The 22,500-nt window shown below is 35.4% G+C and overlaps 1 protein-coding gene across 1 annotated transcript in view; it reads right to left on the reverse strand.

The window, feature by feature from the left end:
* The window catches only part of LOC106883841 (calmodulin-1), a 61,617-nt gene that overhangs the window by 18,031 nt on the left and 21,086 nt on the right, over positions 1-22,500 (reverse strand). The window contains exon 2 of the mRNA XM_089360232.1: positions 101-131. Within this exon, the coding sequence (XP_089216358.1) occupies positions 101-131 (31 nt within the window). The remainder of the gene's footprint in view (positions 1-100; positions 132-22,500) is intronic.

Below are 22,500 nucleotides of genomic sequence, written 5' to 3' on the forward strand. Positions count from 1 at the left end.
TGCAGTATACTAGTAGGGAGCGAGTAGAAGTGCATAAAGGTTAATAGGAAAAAAAAAAAACTGTTGATCATAATTGTCTCGGCTCTCCTCCAGATCTTACCGGCAATTTGTTCGTCACTAAGATCACCGGCCTGTAATATAAAGAAAATTTTTGTGAGAGTCGTAGAGAAGAAAGGAAAAGCAAAGAATAAAACAGAAACATAGACATAATTTAAAATGACATCAATTGAGGTGTAGAATATAAAATATATCGATTTTACTGCAATTCTTTTATTATTTTTATTACATAAACATATAAATCTTATTTCGTTCTAAAGCCGAATCAATATCTTTTTTTTTTTTTTATAAATCAGTTATACCAGAAAGGACTTTGTCCTTGACCGTTTCAAGCTTTTGTAGTTTGTTGAGATTGATGGGGTTGATGCTCAGTTTGGAAGCACAATGACCAATGTTCGGCAGGAAAATATAAAAAAAAGAAACAAGCAAAACCAAAAAAAAGACAACAAAGCATATGTAGAAGAGGGCTCCAAAGCAAGACAATCTTAGCAAAGACGGATTTCGTGTGTAATGCAGAGTCTAAAAGGAAAAACATGAAGAGAGACAAAGGATGAAGAGGTTCTAGGTGGGGAGGGTTAGGGTTAGGGAGGGTGGAGTCACATGGCCTAGTGGGTATAGCAGCGGATTCGCGGTCGAGGGATCGCGGGTTCGAATCTCAAGCCGGGCGATGTGTGTGTTAATGAGCGAAACACCTAAGCTCCACGTGACTCCGGCAAAATGTAATGGCGAACTTCTGCTGATTCTTTCGCCACAACGTTCTCTCACTGTTTCTTCCAGCATCTAGCAGCTCACCTGCAACGGACCGGTGTCCTGTTCAGGTGGAGAACCTATACGCCAATGAAACCGGGAAACCGGCTCCTATGAGCCATGTATGGCTCGAAAAGAAATAAACAACAAGAAGGTGGGGAGGAGGGTACAAGTGAGTATTGCCTCGAGTTTTAGGCCTACCCAGGTTACCATGGTGTACACGTAACTGAAATCACAACATTCCTCCCTGAATGGGACTCTAGTCCGTTACAGGGATCCTCATTTATAGCAGAGTGGACCGGATCAAAGTGGAATAAAGTGTTTTGCTCAAGGACTCAACGCACCACTCGGGAATCAAAACCACGATCTTACGATCGTGAATACTGGATTCTAACCACTAGACCACACACCGTCACGGAAAGGGTAGGCCTTTTGCCAATTCAAAAGCATTGATGTTATAATATTGTTATAGTAAAGACAGAAAAAAAGCAATTAATTCGTTAACCAGTTGTAATATGTTAGTAAGTGAATCTTTGTCAATCCATCGATTTGCTTTTCTGTGTCTGTGTTGTGCTGTAAAAGCTTCATTCTGTGTATGTGAGCAATGCTCTGAAGTCTTAATTGAAACTTATAGGGATGTTTGATTTATCTCCATACAAATATATATTCACATATCTCTTACAAATATATATTCACATATCTCTTACACCAAGATATAAGGTATGTCAACAGAAGAAAAAGAAACTAATAATTATATATATATATGCTGTGGTCAAGCTCTATAGCCATTATACATGCTTTTATCATGGATTGATTGAATAACCAGAGAGTTTTATTGGTTCTATGGGAGTTGATTATCATCTCATGATTGTTTTCTTATTGATTTCGTCTTCATCATCGTCATGCTTCCTATTGTTCTCCTTTATTTCCATATCAAATCTGAATGATCAGACTTATCCTCAAAATCCTTCTAGACGTAACCATTCCCACTTTTTAAGGGTTTATTGAACAATATAATGTTTTTGACATATAAAAGATAGTAGAGGGTGAATTTAGCAAGATTTCGCTGTTACTTATAGTAAGCTGTGTAGCCATGCAGAAGCTCCATCGTTTTCCCCTCCTCGGCTTTGTTGTATTTGATGGCACACATATATTCGGATCGGAGAGATGTAGCAAACATTTTCTTTTATATTCTTGGTAGTATGTACAATGCACCCTTTGTACATTATATAGAATGTGCAGTTAGTCTTTCATTGTAATTTTCTTGGGAATATAACTGAGAAAAAAGGCGGTGAGCTGGCAGACTCTTAGCACGCTGGGCGAAATGCCTAGCAGCATTTCGTTGGTCTTTGCGTTCTGAGTTCAAACGCCGCCAAGGTCGACTTTGCCTTTCATCCTTTCGGAGTCGATAAAATAACTACCAGTCGACCACTGGGGTCAGCGAAATCGACTTAATCCTTTCTTCGGCTTTGTGCCAAAATTTGAAACTAATATTACTCAGAAAAGGAAGGTGATGACATGGCAGTATCAGAATTTCTGAAAAACTGCTTTCCGTTATTTATTCTAGTTCCTCACGTTCTGGGTTTAAATCTGGCCAGAGTGAGCATTGCCTTTCATCCTTTCGGGACCGATACAATAATATAGCAGTTAAGTACTCGAGTCGATGGTATCCACTGAAAATCTCAAGCTTGTATCTAAATTGGAAGCTAATATCACCAGGAAAATGCGAAGAGATAGAGACGTTAGCGCATAACAAACTATGTCTTGCCTTATTTCTTTTTAAGTTAAGTCAGCGTGGAGGTTAACCTTATTTTTCGTTCTCTCAGAGTTGAAGGTGGTTGACTGGTAGAATTACTAAAGCGTCAGTTGAAATGCCGTCTGGTATTTGTTTCGGTTCTGAGTTCTGAGTTTTTATGTGATAGATGTTCGTCGCACCACTGCCATCGGCTCACTGATACAGTTTTACTGTAACGAACCTAGCAACGGAAGTGCAGTAGACCAGTACCACCGGGTCGTATTGAAGTGATAAAATTTACGATATTTTTACAAATTGAAAGTGAATCTGTTGCTGGTTTAACACTACCACAACCACCTGGTCTTTGACTGCCTGTAAGTGGAGTTAATTGTGGCAAGCACGCAGAGCGAGTTTCTGATTCCAAGATAACTTTCTCCTATTCCAGTCATATGTTTAGGAAGTATTGAAAATAAAGCGCCATAAGCGTTGCCCATCCATCCATGAGTAATCGCATTCCCCACACCAAAAGGGCAATACTGTTACAAAATGGTAATAAATTAAGTAATTATATTGTTGATGGTATTGTTGATTGTATTAGCTCTATTATATTAATGAGTGTGAATGTGTTAAACGCCGCTGAGTTCTCTCCAAGCAGTGAGCATAGGTAATGTCGGCTTCGAGAAACCCATCACTCTCTCCAAATAACATCTACGAAATATGCATTAATTATGTATTGCTTCTGTTGTAAATGATTGCAGTAATATGTATGTTCCATTGTAACTAGTAAACTAAATGAACTGGGCTACATTAGACTGCATTATCTCAACATTTCAGCACTGCTGATAAAAAAGGTGGAATTTATCTCACTAATAAATTTATAATGATCATAATGCTTTATGAGAAAACATCTCAATCTTTACTCGTTGATAAAGCGATATATGAATTTTTCCATAAATCATCTTGATATAGAAGCCCTTATCTGGTAACTGGACCTGATAAAAAATGACTGTGAAATCTTTCTTAGATTACACTCTGTTGCTTTGGAAATTAATCTATTAACTCTCCACAGTGGCGATAATTATATTTATGGCGCAGTTATTGCGCTGTTACATTAACGGCGTTAGGTTGCCTATTCGTAGCGTATTCATTAATAATTGCAATTCGTCCTTTCAATTCAGTTAAGGTGAAGAAGAACAAGCGTGCAAACCGTCTCATCCTACAGTAGTATCATAATTGCGTTGTAATTACAGTCTGGAATTGAAACTACGACGCCGCTATGGTTTTCAGGAAGTTTATCTTTGCTTCTCCATCAATTCTGCTCTACCCACAAACTTTCTAAGTAATGTAGTTTTACTTCAAAGTAATATATAGCTAATTACAACCAATTTAATATTGTTCTGCAAGAAATTATCAATAGAGATAATAGAGTTTTACTATTAAGGAAATTGTAATTAGTGAAAATAATTTTGTTATTGAACAGAAAAATATAATTGAGGATGATAAATATTTCTTATTAAAGGATATTGTATTTAGAGGCAATATAATTTTCTTATGTAGGAAATGATCATATTTAAACATTTTAAAAAGGCAACGCATATTATAAATTTATCGATTTTTGGAAATTTACAAGTTTTCAACTAAAATTAAAATAATGGCTAATATGTTGAGCATAATTAGATTGCTAATTAAGAACGATCTAGTTAAGAAATATTTTTATAGGGGGAAAACTACCTATTATCTCTCTCTCTCTCTCTCTCTCTCTCTCTCTCTCTCTCTATTCTCTCATTGTCTCGAACTCTGTCTCTTTATCGAAGTTTATCACTCGAATAAATACCATCTACTTGAAACGTTACACTTCATAGCCACTGTACTTATCAAAATGTTCTAGTAATTTGTAGGAATTCTACTTCATACACTTTATTAAATTATCAACTAATCTCCATTTCCGGCTTGATTCAATATTTTGCGAACATTTCAGGTTATTACCGGGACGGCAAGCAATGGTGACGTTTATATTTTCGTTGATGACAATTATTAGAAATGTTCGAAGTTGCCTCCCTTTTTTGCTCATTCCAAATAGCACTTTTACATAAGTACAGCATTTAACCCTGCAGTAATTGTGTCTAAAGTTGAAAACGTTATAAATAATCAACCCCAATATTTCATTATTCATTTATTTGTATTTCAAGCGAGAAGTGAAATGCGAGTGTATATGATAGCAGGTTAATTCTTGGTCTACGAATTATTGAAGAAATGAAATATCATAAATATATTAAAGCTATTATTAATGTTGCTGAGCCCCAGATCAGAGCTGATTAGGTAAACCTATGATGAAGAACAGTCTCGTCCATTACTTAGATAAACTGCAGTATCGTCTGTACATCTCCTGAAACTATTTTTCATTAGTATTTGTTGGAAGGGTATGAAAACATGACCCGAGAGTGTGTGCGTGTCTCTGTGTGTATACGTGTATATATATATATATATATATATACACACACACACACACACATATATATATATATATACATATATATATATATATATATATATATATATATATATATATATATATATATATATATATATATATATATATATATATATATATATATACATATATATGGATTAAAACAGTTTGATTCAAATTCGTTGGTGCTCTTGAGTCTCAAGTATGACGCTAGTCGTCATCCATTTTGAATTTGAATTCAAAATGGATGACGACTAGCGTCACTCTTGAAACTTAAGAGCACCAACGAACTTGGATCAAACTGTTTTGATTCATACATACATGTAACTCTGTTGAGTGCCAATAACTTTGTTGAGTGCCCTTCCTTCGTTTTCCCACTCAATTGTATATAGGTTAGATGAGTTAGAAGTTAAAATAACCGTCTAATTGATAAAAATATCCATTGTACTACCGGTATATTACCTATATACATACGTACATACGCACACACAGATATACAGGAAACGTATATATATATATATATATATATATATATATATATTCAAATCTGTTTTGTGGTTAAAAAGTTTGCTTCCAGCCCATGTGGTTCCGATTTAGATTGAATTGTCAACCATCGTTGGTAAGTTGCTACAGCTGGCCGCGATATTGGTTTCATAATTTGGAATAACGTCAAGAATTTCGGGGGAGGGAATAAGTCAATTACATCGATCCCAGCACTCAACTGGTACTTATTTTATTGACCCTGAAAGTCAACATCGGCAGAATTTGAACTCAAGACGGACGAAATGACTCTAGGTATTTTGCCTGGCGTACTAACAATTCTGCCATCTCGTCGCCTTACAGCTGACCGTAATATTTATTTCTTTATTGCCCACAGGAGGTTAAACATAGCGGGGACAAACAAGGACAGACAAAGGGATTAAGTCGATCACATCGACCCCCGTGCCTAACTGGTACTTATTTAATCGACCTCGAAAAGATGAAAGTAAACCTGAGCGGAATTTGAACTCAGAACGTAACGGCAGACGAAATTTCTCTAAGCCTTTCGCCTGGCGTGCAACCAATTCTGCCAGCTTGTCGCCTTACAGCTGACCGTAATATTGGAATGACTAATATCTTGTCAATGAAATTTTGTTGATCTGCGTTCCTGTGTTCATGTGTTCTGCATTTACGTTGCTGTTAATGTTGAGTACTTATATTTGCTCTAACCTGGCTGATTGCCAAAGAGATGCACTAGCACTCCGTCGATTATATTTGCTCTAACCTGGCTGTTTGGCAAAGAGGTGCACTGGCACTCCATGGGTTACAATGGCGATGGTTCCAGTTGATCAAATCAACGGAACAGCATGCTGGTGAAATAAACGTGCTTGTGGTTGAGCACTCCACAGACACACACACCTTTAACGTAACTCACAATGTCACAGGCCCGGCCCTTTGTATTTTCGGTGCAACTTATTTTTGCCGGCTGATTGATCTGGAGCAGCGTGAAAATAAAGTATCGTGCTTAAGGACACAAGGTGCCTCCGGGAATTGAACTCATGACCATACGAGCGTGAGCTGATTCCGCTAACCATTTAGTCACGTGCCTTTTAAATATGGTGTACCGGTATGACCGCAATCAGAAGACTCAAAACCTTTCCGACCATTTCATTATGTTGAACCTTTAATCCCTACACATTTTTTTCTTTCACCGTTTTTTTCCCCCTCTTAATTCTTTCTGTCGAAGAGCGTAGACCCGAAACATCAAAGACTTTTCCATTCTTCCCAAGTGTTAAACTAATACAACTGCCCTGTTGTTCCTTCACCAGTTTTCATCTTTTGTTTTCTGTAAATCTGAACTACATACACGCACACACACACACATATATGCACACATACACATGCTCCCACACACATATGTATATATATATATGTTTGTGTGTGTGCATGTATGTATATATATATATATATATATATATATATATATATATATATATATATATATATATATACACGTATACATATACATGCACACACATTCGCGTAAACTCACACACCAAGCATAGACGTTGGTCTTCACACATCATAGCACCACTCCTGTCACAGTCACACATCGTGCAGATACTTATAACACAATGACAAACAACAATAAACATATAAGTACTTTACACTCAGAAATATAGACAGTCACGGAGAGCTCATTGAAAAGTCTACTACTGTTTGGTGAAAAATTAATCAATTCATACTGATAACAAAAAAATCAAATAACCAACAGAAAACACTACAACCAGTACACTTGTTCTTGTTAGATAAAGGCTCCTCCCTAAATACAACAAAATCTATTATAGATACCTTTCCAAGAGTATTCATTATAAATGCCATATCGCTAACAGCCAGGCATGAACAGTCGTACTAAGAGGTTTGTGCTCCTTTCAGATTATAGATATCAATAAATTATATTACTACCGCATGAATTATATTACTACAAATGAATCTGCAGTGCCGAGACTTGTGTTTTGCTTTCTCTCTTGTTTTAGTGATGCTGTAGGAGTTGTATGTATTTACTGTAGCGTTGAGGGTTAGATATCTTTCCATTTGATTAATCACCCGTTTGAAATCTATTTCATATTTTACTGCACCATTCACAAAAACATATATTATTATTATTATTATTATTATTATTATTATTATTAGTAGTAGTAGTAGTATTGTTGTTGTTGTTGTTATTGCTTTTGTTGATTAAATTGCACCGAGGTCGACTTTGCCTTTTATTCTTTCGGGGGTCGAAGAAATAAGTACCAGTTACGCACTGGGTCGATGTAATCGATTTATTCCCTCCCACCAAAATTTCAGCTCTCGGTGTCTATAGTTGAAAGGGTTATTATCATTACTGTTGTTGTTGTTGTTTCTGTTGATTAAATTCCACCATGATTGACCTTGCCTTTCATCCTTTCGATAAAATAAAAGCCAGTCAAGTACTGGGGTCGATGTAATAGTCTAGACCCTGCCGCCAATTGTAGGCCCTGCGCCTATAGTAGAAAGGATTATTATTATTATTATTATTCAGTAGTTTTATTTTTATAACGTGCTTTCACTTCACTACCGAGCGCAGCTCTGTGCGCCTTGGGTATGTGCTGTGGTTTGCTGTGGTGCTCTTATGTTTACTGTATTGAAAGTGTTTTGCGTAGAATGTGTGCAGTACCCAGTAGTGCAATTTTCTGTATGTTATATATATTTGTAAGTCCTGGTGTTTTTGTTATGTATTTGTCTGAATATTTTTTTATTATACCTAAGGCACCTACTATGATAGGAATTGTTTCTGTTTTTAGATTCCACATTCGAGTTATCTCTATTTCCAGGTCTTTGTATTTTGAAAGTTTTTCCATTTCTTTTAGAGAAACGTTGTCATCTGCTGGTATTGAAACATCAATTAGAAGGCATTTTTTTCCTTCATGATCTTTGACAACTATATCTGGTCTATTTGCCTTAATTTCTCTATCTGTGTGTATTGGCATATCCCAGAGTATGGTTGCTTTCTCGTTTTCTGTGACCTTTTCTGGCGTGTGTTTATACCATCTTTTTTCTGTTGCTATTCCATAATGTTGGCATAGCTTCCAGTGTATATAGGTCCCCGCTCTGTCGTGTCTGTGAATATATTCCTTCTTAGCCAGGACTGGGCAGCCAGAGATAATATGATTTATTGTTTCTTGTCGATCTCCACATATTCTACAGTTACTTGTTATATTTCTTTTCATTATGTGTTTTTGGTAATTTCTGGTGGGGAGGCTTTGGTCTTGTGCAGCAATTAAAAATCCTTCAGTCTCTGCTTTGAGTCCTGAGCTTCTCAGCCATTGCTGGGATTTTTCTCTGTCTATTTCTTTCGCATTTAGTTTAGCCCAGTATTTACCATGTAGGGGCTTTTCTTGCCATCGTTTTATCATGGTCCGTTGCTGTTCTAGTTTTAGTTTGGATTTCATTTGTTTTATAGCTTTTGTTGTTTCTTCTTCTTCTTCTTCGTATTTGTTAGGTAGATTGATTTCTTGTTTGTATTTGTCAGCTTCCTTAAATACTGAAAACAGTTTTTTGTTTTGCTCGTGTTTTGTGGCTATTTGTATTAGTTTCCCTTGCTTCTGGAGTAGGTATTTTTGCAGTCCTATGGTGGTTATTTTATAATAGTTTTCTAGCTGTATAAGACCCCTGCCACCTTCTGTGCGTTGTATATATAGCCTTTCTATGTCAGATTTTGGGTGGTGCATCCTATATCCTGTCATTATTTTTCTTGTTTTCCTGTCTATTTTACATAGTTCGTTTAGTGTCCAGTTAAGGATGTTGTAGCTGTAGCTTATAACTGGGACAGCTAAAGTGTTGATACCCATTATCTTGTTTTTAGCATTGAGCTCTGTTTTTAGTATTGATCTAACTCGTCTATAGTACTCTTTCTTTATTTTTTCTTTCATTTGTGTATGTTGTATCCTATCTAGTTCATTGACTCCTAAATACTTATATGGTTGGCTTTCGTCTAGTTCTCTTATTTCATTGGCTTTATCTAGTGTTATATTGCTACTTTTAACTAATTTTCCTCTTTTCAGGGTTGCTTTGGCACATTTTTCTAATCCAAATTTCATTTCTATTTCCTTGGTAAAGCCGTGTACTGTCTGTAGTAGTGTTTCTAGCTCTTTGTCGTTTTTTGCATATAATTTTAGGTCATCCATATATAGAAGGTGGCTGACTGTTTTTCCATAGCATTTGTAACCGCATCCAGTTCTATTTAGCAATTCTGTTAGAGGTGTGAGTGCCAGGCAGAACAGGAGTGGAGAGAGCGTGTCTCCCTGGAATATTCCTCTTCTAATGGGGATGGCTTTCGTTTTCACAAGTCCCTCTTTTGTTTGGAGCTGTAGCACTGTCTGCCATTTGTTCATTGAGTGCTCTATGTATTTTATGATAATTGGTGCCACCTTGTTTATGGCTAGTGTTTCCAGAATCCACGTGTGGGGAACACTGTCGAAAGCCTTTTGGTAGTCCACCCAGGCCATACTGAGGCCTTTCTTCTTTCTGCGGCTGTCTTCAGTTATGGCTTTATTGATCAATAATTGATCTTTACAGCCGTATGAGCCCTTGCAGCATCCCTTCTGCTCTTCTGGAAACAGGTTGTTATTTTCCAGGTGTTTACTCACTCTCTGCGATATTATTGCAGTAAAGGCTTTGTAGATCGTAGGGAGACAGGTTATAGGTCTATAGTTTTGTGGTTTCTCCGTTTCCGTGGATTTGGGGATTAAGATGGTTTTCCATTTTGTGAGCCATTCAGGCATTGTTTCTGGATCTGCTATTATGTTGTTAAAGTTTTCTGCCAGCTTTTTATGCATTGCTGGCAGGTGTTTTAACCAGAAATTGGGGATCTTGTCGTGTCCAGGTGCTTTCCAGTTGCTTAGTCTTTGCAGTGTCTGGGTGACCTCTTCAGTTGTTATAGGGGCCCAGAGTTGCTCAGGTGCTAAGTTCGTTGTTTTAATGGTCCTTTTTTGGGGTTGTTGCTTCACCGACCATATTTGTTTCCAGAATTTCTCTAGTTCTTCTGCTGTTGGTGCTGAAGTAATGTCTATTTTATTTTTACCCAGTTCTTGGTAGAGTTTTTTGGGGTTGGATTTGAACTGTTTGTTTTGTTCAAAGAAACGTTGGCGTTTCTCATACCGGCGGATCCTCTGTGCTTTGGCAAGGATGTCTTGCTTTAGTTTTTCTTTTGCTTCAGGTAAGTCTTTTTCTGTAATGCTGTATTTGTACAGTATTTTTGTTTTCTTCTTGTTACTTAGTAGTGTTGATTGTTTACTAATTTCGTTGAGAATCGATAAATCTTTTCTCTTTTTTTTAATTTTGTTCTGGATGTTATTTATCCACAAGGTCTGTTTGGGTGGTAGAACTCCTGTTCGGATGGGTTTGAGTGAGTATCCTGCTTCTTTTGTGGCTGCAGTGGCTGCCGCATATATCATGTCATTTAGCTCAGTGATATTGCCTGTTGTTTCTGTGGTTGTTAGTTCCGTGACGGCCAGGTTTATGCTATTTATTATTGATGTTGTTTTATTGTCTATTTTGATTTTTGGGAGATATAATCTGTGGTCCATTCTAAGATCTGTGGTTTTCAGTTCTTCGGTTATTTTCATTTTCATAGTATCGTAATTATTAGGTTTCCCTTCGTTATTTCCAGGCTTTATATTTGTTTTGCCTTCCTTTTCATTCATATGTTTGTCTGTGGTGTTCTGGATTGGTGCTTTTTGTACGCTATTATACATCTCTACGGTCTGAGTTTGTTGTTTTTTGTTTACTTCGTTTTTGCCGGGCATGTTACGTTTGTCCTCGTGTTTTGCTATCTCAGTGTTTATATTATTATTTGGCATTGCTGTGTGACTACTATCTAGATTTTCCTGATGTATTTTTTCTTTCAATTGCTCTATTTCTATTTCTGATATTTTTTTTGCTTTTAGAATATATCTTCTTATGTTAGCTAGTTTGTTAGGGTTCATTGTTTTATCGAGGTCTATATTTACATTATTTTTCTTCCATGTTTTATATGTATGTGTTGTTGCGTTTTCGTTTTTTGGGTAGAGTACTGCAGTGAAATAGGCGTGTAGGATCGAAATGTGTTCCTCACGTGTCCATTTATGCCGTTTTGGTTTTGTTTGCGGGACATGAGGAACAACGTCCGGCCCTTTATTTTGACGGTCGTCGTTTTCGTAGGGTACCGGTTCGTTTATTTCTGTTGTCAGATTGTTTTGCACGTTCATATCTTCGTATTTTTTTCTTAACAAGCTTACAGTACGTACTTCTCGGTTGTTATTCTTGGGTGAAATAATACCGGTGTTATTTAATATGTTTGTAATTTTTTTGTACATGGTGTTTTGGGGTTCGAAGATGGTCTGATTTTGATGTAACACGTGTGTTTACGATCGCTGTGCGGGTAGTGGAGGTATCAAGTTAAAATACATCATTATATTTGTAAAAATAGAGATAAATTTCAATGAGTATTACTTACTCGGATATAGTCCAACCCTTTGTCAGCTATTTTTTGTATATGGTGTTTGGGTTTGGGGATGGTCTGTATTTTGATGTAACACGTGTGTTTACGATCGCTGTTCGGGTAGTGGAGGTATCAAGTTAAAATACATCATTATATTTGGAAAAATAGGAATAAATTTCAATGAGTATTACTTACTCGGGGATAGTCCAACCCTTTGTCAGCTATATTTGGGCTCCATGCCTTATTATTATTATTATTATTATTATTATTATTATTATTATTATTATTATTATTATTATTACTATTATTATTATTAGTCTTGACTATTTACCTTCGTGAAGAGTTACGTCAATCCTTTTAAAAATATTATTATCATTATTATTATTATTATTATTATTATTATTATTATTATTATTATTATTATTATTATTATTATTATCATTATTTAAAATTAAGAGTGTTCCAAAAACCAAAATGAAATATTATTATGATGCAGAAATCCCGAAGAAGTGCTTTTCAGAGAATATCATATTATCTGAAGAAAATTTTCATTCAAACTAATGATCTGATGCAGGTGTAAAAGCTCACACTTAAAATTCCCTCTGTGCCTCATTAGCTGGTTTTATACATACTCAAGAAGCCTAACTCTCCACAAACGAGTGATATATTCAATACAATCGAGAATACAGCTCTACTATACTCGTGCATGAAAAAAATCAAAGTGGGGTGGGGTGACGTGCTGGTTGTTGCACCTCCTGCTAGAAATAATAGTCATGTCTTTTTGAAATTATATTCTACAGTTTTAAGAAGCCTAAGTTTATAGTGGATAATGTAGTCGAGAATTGACAAAGGATGATAAGTCGGGATGGTCATAACTAGAGAACCTTTGATCGTAGACGTGTTCTCGAACAGGACTGACTGAGGTATAAGCAATAATGATGTCGGCTATGGTCAACGATGACGACGACAACAACAATAATAACATCAACAACATACCAACATGTACATGCCTTTCAGAAGACTAATGTAAAATTAAAAGATTGTAATACAAATCAGATTTTACTCCAATACATCTGTCCGTATTGCTTCAATAAGAAACTCTGCAAAACACGTGATAGCCTCGAAGAAGCTCAAATCCACGACCGAATTTCCACTTCAATTCATTGGCATTCTCTTCAATATTCTAGTAATACAGAAAAAAGCAATATTCACAAACTTCCATTACTACTAAATGTTAGTCTATGTATTACATTTTAAGAAACAAATATGTACACATCTGACTCGAGAGTGCTGGATAGAGTCAATGGCTCTCATACATCTATGAGAGGTTGGTCTTTTCATTTTTTTTAATATATTAGTATAATGTATCCTGCGGTTATGTGAGATATGATTTTAGCTGGGATTTTTCTCTCAACGAAAAACGTTTGTGCTTACGGATTTGCAATGTTTGTCACATGCTGTACCAGAATGAGACAACTGGGCGAGGCTGCTTGACTTTAGTGATTTGGCAAAGCTGACTGGATATTGAACCTACTTTAGTGACAGTACTTCTTGGCACTGTAGGCAAACGCACATATATGCACGCACGCAGTAATATACACATTAAAACAGAGAAAAAGAGACAAAGAAAGAAAGAAAGAAAGAAAGAAAGAAAGAGAGGAAGGGAGAGGGGCATATTACAACTATAAATTGAACACGTTTGACATAAACACTATCGCTCTCGTCACACATAAAGAGAAATATGTTTACACACATAAGATACAGGGAGAGATTTGTTACTTTATTTCATCGATGTTTATTAATTGGCGAAATAACTTTCCATACATTCTGACATAAAATGAGAGGACACTGATTTGCAAGCACACGGAAATACACTCACACAATCACATATACAAACACACACACACATACACAAACACACATACACATACACACATGTACCGCCCATACATACGCACCACACATATACGCACACACACAAATAGTTTACTTTCACTGAATGCTTATCGCGCGAATCTAATTTCACGCGACTGCGATCCTCAGGCGGGAACCGTTGAAATATCCTGTGATAGCTTATTTGTATTCGTTGGCGTAGTTTCTTATTTGTTAATATTCAGAAAGATAACAGCCAATTAACATAGATAAAAAAAAGCTAACTCTGGAATAGACAGTTAAGGAATTACAATCACACCAATCAACTAAAATGAATCTCATCTGACTGAATTGTAACAATTCTCCACATAGGACTGAAGTGTCTCGAGGTATTTAGTTGAAATAAACTATAATAATTTATTTGACACAATTCGAAGTGTGACACTAGTTTCGGTGCGTCTGAGACAGAGAGAGACGAAACTAACCTCAAATCAGAAATCTAGTCTGTATGCTTACTACAAAGTGGACTCGGCTATACTATATATATATATATATACACACACATATATATATATATATACACACACACACACACACTCACACACACACACACACACATATATATATATATATATAATATTACATACATATAAGAGGGATGATCACTAAGTGGACATCCATTATGCTAGAAGTAGACACGTTATGGTCTATATATATATATATGTCTCTGTGTATGTGTGTGTGCGTGTGTTTGTTTGTATGCGCTTATGTGTGTGTCTTTGTGTGTCTGTGTTTGTCCCCCACCGTAGCTTGACAACCGCTGTTGGTGTGCTTACGCCTGGGTAACTTAGTGGTTCGTCAGAAGTTGGCGATAAAATTAGTACTAGTCTTAGAAAAGTCCTGGAGTCAATTTGTTCCACTAAAACCCCCCAACGCGGTGACCCAGCATGGCCACAGTCAAATGGCTGAAACAAGTAGAGTATATATATGTGTACATATATATATGTATATATATATATGTATATATATATATATATATATATATATATATATATATATATATATATATACATATATATATATATATATATATATATATATATATATATATATATATATATATATATAAAGGACACAGGTTTCGTGTGTCACATAGCTAGCTAGAGGCGATGGCTTCTTGGAGCTAATTCACGGCAGCTTTCGTCCTAATTTTGGGACTGCCATGTTGGCTTGGCGATAACTATTAATTTCCAGTACCGCTGCCGTAGTCTCTTTTAGAGAGACTTAGAAATATTAATAACTATATATATATATATATATATATATATATATATATATATATATATATATATATATATGAATGTATGTATGTATATATGTATGTATTGTATGTATGTATGTATGTATCCACATGGATCTACGCAAAGTTACACCTTAGGTCTCATGCTCCGGTTTCTATAACTTTGGAAAGTTGAACTATGAACTTTTATGCTTATTTTTTTTCTTCTTTCTTTCCATCTCCTTCTTTTACTCCCTTCCTCTACGTCGTCATCTTATTAATATATAGCATTCTCATTTTCCCTATTTTTTCCCCCTATTTGTCTCTGATGACGGAATATTCCATACTCGAGGATATCCCAGAAGCAGCTTCCTGTTTAACAATTATATGTATGTATAAGTGCAGATTTTTTAGTTTTGCTTTATGTATGTATTCTCATTCATATCTAGACATGCCTATATATATTTAAATGCTAAACTTCTGGAAGGGTTTTACAGATTTTTACAGTTCCAGTGATGAATTGGGTCTGTAGTCTTCGAATTAGCTTTCTTCTTTCTGGTTTTGAGAAGCCAAATTTCTCAAGATTGTTATTTAGGCAGTATGAATGTATGTATGAAATGTATAAACTTATGTATATCATTTTTTCATTTTATCTAGTTTCAGCTCATGAGTTGTGGCCATGCTGGGGCACCGCCATTTGTTAAGTTTCTGCGCTGTTTCCACATCCAAATTCTAATTACTAGGTATTAGAAAATACAAGGCTTTAGTGCACTTTCCTGATGTGTTGCACAGTAGGATTGAACCAAGAGCCATATTCTTGCGAAGCTAAGATTGCCTGTGCAGGAAAAACTTAATAATTTTTTCTATTCTAATTGGATAAAGATTAATTGGAATCTCTTAAGTCTTAAAAAGGTTGGATAGTGTAATAACTGTAAAACCGTGAGAAGGTGACTTTAAATTTAATAATACACAAAAGGAATAAATAATGCATAATGATCATTTTATTAATAGGATTTAATAATTCTTATCATAATCTAAATTTTCCAGGCCAATAAATAAATAAATAATTAGACGAAAAATTAAATAAATAAATAAAAATAGCTATTTTTCTGTATTAACGATACTTCGTGTGGATTAAAAAAGTGACTGATAAGTAAAATTGCTGTGCCAAAACTAATCAATATTTTATGTCAAGCAAATTAGAGAAGATAATGAGGAGGACTTTTCTGTTATTTTTTCTTTTGTTTTTAATTTGTTCTATTTAGAAGTGGAAAGAGGTGACTAGCGCACAGCACTGCATCACCCCACGCAACGCTTTTGATAACTGCACTGAACTGCAGGACACTGAAACACGATCTTAAATGCTCTTGTTTATTTGATAGGTCAATCGGATTCAGGCTCCTCTTAGAAAAGTCTTATCGGTTCGCTTGCCTGAATGAGTACAGCAAAAAGAAAAAAAAGAAGGTTTCAAATTTTGGCACAAGGCCGGCATTATAAAGGGAGGAGCTTAGTTGATTACATCCAGCCCAGTGCTCAACTTGTACTTATTTTTATCGACCCCGAAAGGATAACAAGGAATGGTGACTCGGGACGTAGAGACGGACCGAATGCTACTAAGCATTTTTGCCAGCGCGCCGCCTAAGTACAGCAAGACCATATTAAAAAAGATATATCATTCAATGACTTGCTAGTATCAGGAAACTCAAAATAAAGTCGTAACATGGATTCAGTTCTTAAGTGGAATCTTTTTCACTTAACTACATAATGACCTTAGAATATCAAAAATGGCAACAGAGTAGAGAAGGGTGGTCACTAGAATAGGATACTAGTCGATTATGAATAACTTTTGCCTAGAAGATTTTAGATCTCATTTCTCTCACCTATGCAAATTTAAAATAACTACATCGAATTTGATCTTATATCGGTTTATTGTTGTTACGTCACAACTATGTCAGATCTCATTTTTCTCTTGTTTGAGTTTTCTATCCATATCTACTTTCTCTATTATGATATATTTTATTTATTTATTTGTGCGCCTTTTAAAGCCTAGCCAGGCTCATGACCCCGGTTTCCCGGTTTCTATGGCGTATGTTTTCCCCGCAGCTGGACGGGGCGCCAGTCCATCGCAGCGTTACTCAAGAAACAGGAAGAAAGAGTGAGAGAAAGTTGGAGCAAAAGAGTACAACAGGGTTCGCCACCACCCCCTGTCGGAGCCTTGTGGAGCTTTTAGGTGTTTTCGCTCAATAAACACACGCAACGCCAGGTTTTGGAATCGAAACCGCGATCCTCCGACCGCGAGTCCTCTGCTCTAACCACTGGGCCATTCTGAACTCTAAGCTCACCGGGTTCATCTTTGGTTTTGACTCTTTCAGGATCGATAAAATACAATAGCAGTCAAGTACTGTGGTCGATGTCATCCTTTCAAAAGTACTGCCTTTGTTCCTATTGTAGAAACTGTTATGTCATCTCAAAAATGATGAACGATAAGGGAGGCTCAAGTAGTTTAAATTCAGAACGTAAAGGGACGTAACTCAATGGTGGAGGCATTTCAAGTTTGATCAGCTCATTTCGCCATCCAAACCTATAAGTCTTGCCTTGTCTTTGGATCTCATTCCCTGAGTCGTAATATATGGCATGTGTAAGGCTGCGAGCTGGCAGAATCGTTAGCACGCCAGGTAAAATGGTTAGCGGCCATTCGACTGTCATTACGTTGAGTCGAGGTCGACTTTGCCTTTCATTCATACTTACGGGGTTGATAAAACAAGTACCAGTTGAGTACTGGGGTCGATGTAATCGACTTATACTCTCCCACCAAATTGCTTGCCTTGTGACGAAATCTGAAATCTATCTATATATGGCATGTGTTGGATTTCTTTAAAACCTAACTGATCTCATCCCTCTCCATGTCTGACCGCAGCCAGTTACGTTTCGAGGGGAGAGTAGTGAAGAAGAAGAAGAAGAAGAAGAAGAAGAAGAAGAAGAAGAAGAAGAAGAAGAAGAAGAAGAAGTTAATCTCGACTGTATTTGAACTCACAACGCAGAGAACTAGGACGAACATCACATGGTATCTTATCCGACAATGTTCATATAAAGAACAGCAAAACCGTTTGCAGGATTCGAACTCATTTAAAAATAACCAAGCAAGAAATATTAATCGCATCCTACTCTCGACCATCTGCCAAAAAACGACCTTTATCGAACAGATGTCACCTCAACTTGTCGTTTCATTCCCTCATTAAGAATCTACTGTAAACTTCTGTGACTAACTTATAGAGTTACTGAAGGAGAATTAATTAACAGAGGTTATTGTTAGGGGTGATCGTGTAATTAGAAACAGAGAGAGAGAGAGAGAGAGACATACAGACAGACAGAGAAAGGGAGAGAGAGAGATGCTTTTTTCTATTAATCACTATATAGCAGCACCACGACATTTTGAAATGGCAATGTAAAATAAATGAATAAATAGTTGTGGTGTCAACTGCGAATTGAAACCACTTGGCGGACTTGATTCTGGGAACTTACTTATAACTAACAGACGCACATCATTATATTTAGGCGTTTCTGTTTTTCCCCGTTACATTGGCGATTTCTTTTTATCTACTTTCAAATTTGCCTATCACACATTAAGAGGTGTGAAAAAGAAATCACTATTATTAATATTTATCGATTTATTAAGCGTTATACAAATACTTTCTCTATGACACGCTAAGTACTTGTTTTCAGTATTGAAGAAGTGAAAAAAAAAATCGTCCGCTAAGTCTTGATAACTATGTACTGTAGAACATCGACCTAATTTCTCTCTATATCTTACTAAACAAGCTGTGTGTGCATGTTTATATGTGTGCGTGTGTGCGAGTGTGTATGTGTATGTCTACGAGTGTGTGTGTGTGTGTTTGCATATATATATGTATATATATGTATGAGGTGTTTGCATGTTTAATGTGTTTTAGAGTGATTTTTGTGGTTTTTAACGTAGAAATCACCACACTGAACACATCAACAACAACAACAACAACAACCTCAATTCAATCAATTATCACAAATTATCGTATTTAATCTCTCTCTTTCACAAAGCAGCTAACCACTAAGCCGATTAGCAACAAGCAGTGGGCATTTGATAATCTGTTTAATTACAGGCTAGCACGTGGCAATCCATGCACAGTGATTTACAGAATTCTCACTTTGAAGATCTACTGAAGGAAAAAAAATAAAACGTTGAATAGAATTTAAAAAAAAATATCTGGATAAATAAATATTCGTGTGATTTGATTGGATGTCATCAGTTATATCGATCGATTTCAATTGAATTAAATTTAGTGGTGGCTAAAGATAGGATTCATCACTCACTGGTTCGTGCAAGTAGAAAGAGTGTCTGTTGTGGATGTGTAGATGTGTGCGTGTGTATACGAATGTGTGTGTATACATCTATGTATGAATATACGAATATGTGTGTATACATCTATGTATGAATATACGTATATATGTATACATGTATATGAGTGTGTATGTATACGCACACACACACACACATATATATATATACATACGCAATTATATTAACACGCACATAAATAAAAATACAAATAAATATTTGTATATATATTCTTTTATTCACTCATGCTCCAAATATATATATATATATATATATATATATATATATATATATATAATAAATACATTTAATATAACCCATTTAAGTATACGAGTATGTATGTATGTATATATATACATACACACACTATGCATGTATATATGCATACACATGTATATGTATTTATGGGTACGTACTTAGATATATATACAATAGCTTTTGCAATAAAAAATTTACAATTGAATTTAATTAAATTGAAATGAAAATATATTCTAGTGAGAAACTGACTCGGTTAAAGTTCTCGGTAGAATAAATGTGTAAGCACTAGAAGGTGGCTACGTGAATATACAAAGGATAAATTAAATGAAACTTATATACATATATAGGTATATAAATCTGAATAGTTTTTAACAGTGGATCTCGAAGTAGATAAAGCTAGGAATAAAGTATGTAAATATTGAATTAAAAGACGGTTGGCAGGCAAATATCTAAGATTGCTAAAGTAACTCGAGCCCACATATCGTGCTATCATGACAGACGTTCTACCATTATACCAAAGCAACCGTTCGAATTTCTCCATCTAGTTTAGAAACTTTCTTTTTCGGCGTGATAATTGTATACTATTTAGGTTAAAAGAATTTAGAAACTTTGTGAGCCTTATCTACTTCGAATTCTACCGTTAAAAACAATTTATTTCATATCTCTCGAAGTTCATTCTTAAATATATGCACATATATATGCAGGTATGTATGTGTGTTTGTACACACACATGTATTTGTATACACACATTCATATATAGGTATATATACATGCATATACACACATACACACACACGGAATGCTAAGTCTGTATGAGTCGCCCACTCGAAGTCTTTCTAAAAAATTCAGCTTATCTATTGACTTTCGATACATTTGCATCTTTCTTATTTAAACACCAATTGGAGTTGTTTGGACGCCACCGAAAACAATTTGACCGTATGACAGGTTTCCCATATAAGCCTTTAGCAATCTGTTGGAATGTACAAATGTTAGAAAAACTTCAGTCACAGAAATTGCACAGATAAGAAGCTTTCTATAGAACAGTTTCAATGAAAAATTAGTATGGAAACTTCTTATGAAGGTCGCTATAGCGGACTTATTAATATACACATATGTAACAAGCAGCATGAAGAGATATGTTTTACTTCTGTTCATAGACCGTAGAGGGAGTTCTTAATATTGGAGATACTATGTAAGACATTTATGATAGATCGGTTTTAGCAGTGGATGTGGTTTTTGACTGGGGATATAAAGCATTTTATAATTTATAATTGTACATCCACTGATATTGATGTTTTTGCTGAATGGTTCTTATTTCTTGTAAGGTGTGGATGTTGCCTGGTGGTATTCCTCTGAATGCTATTTGTGAAGTTAATTATCAACCTCATTAATTAAGGAGTTAGGTGTAGCTTTTAATTCGAAATTTTACATGTATATATATGTATGTATGTATGCATGTATGTATGTATGTATGTATGTATGTATGTATGTATGTATGTATGTAGGTATGTATGTCTGTATGTATGTATGTATGTGTGTGTGTATGTATGTATGTATGCATGTATGTATGCATATATATTTATATATTTAATCTTTTATATTGAACACTCAATATTTCATATATTCAATAAGACATATTCCATATATTCAATAAGACATTCAATACTTCATTTCATTGTACCATCCATCTTTTTTTATATTATATATTATATATTGCATATTCTATATCCCACATAAATTTTACAAGAATATAAATAAAAAACATAAAAAACAGACAGAGTTGGAACTCTTTTAAATAAAATAATATATTCCTCTATACACGATCATACAAAACCCTTTTTTTAAAATTTATTTTTACTCACATATATATATATATATATATATATATATATATATATATCCTCGTTCGACATTTACGTATATATATATATATATCCACGATCGACATTTACGTATATATATATATATTTATATACGTAAATGTCGAACGATGAAAATGAGTGCTCAACATCGCATTGGTGGATGTAATTTCTTTATTCGTGAATTAAAGCATGGTGTTCTTATACTTGTGTACTCAGGTAGTTCGTTATTGCGGAATATTTATTCTGTGTGTAAAGTTTGTGTGTTATCTGTGTTCACATTTAGGTGGAGTTCAGAAACAGTGACAGCTAAACATATCACCGTCAACAAGGCTTAGAACATTTATCTTTATGGAAGCCAACTCTGAACTATGAAAACCGAACTTCAAAATCGTCTTGGTGGTACATACATCGATCATTCGATGATGGGGATTGGGTCCAATACAGCTCATGAGTGACCGCATGATCTAAGATGTGAATTAGGGATACTTTCCTCGCATCTATACTGTTATTCTTCAAACAGAATACATGTACTTGCTACTGCTATCGAGCTCAGTAACAGACACTATCAGATGCCATATGTTGGAGAGAACCGCACCCTAGTAGGTCACGGAGATCACTCAAATAACCACATAGTCATTCACCAAAATAAGTGTCAGAATTACTCAATTGTTTGTCTAAACACAATATAATCGTATCAATTCACTAATGCACCTCCTCAGTGTTTAGTGTCATACAACACTGTATATAGGATCGAGTGCAGGATGCACCGCAATGCATATATATATTTAAGCGAGGACGCATGGCCTAGTGGTTAGCGTGTTGTACTCACAATCGCGAGATCATGGTTTCAATTCTTAGGCCGG

The sequence above is a fragment of the Octopus bimaculoides genome, chromosome 11 (genome assembly GCF_046866305.1).
Source record: "Octopus bimaculoides isolate indiv1 chromosome 11, ASM4686630v1, whole genome shotgun sequence".
NCBI lineage: Eukaryota > Metazoa > Mollusca > Cephalopoda > Octopoda > Octopodidae > Octopus > Octopus bimaculoides.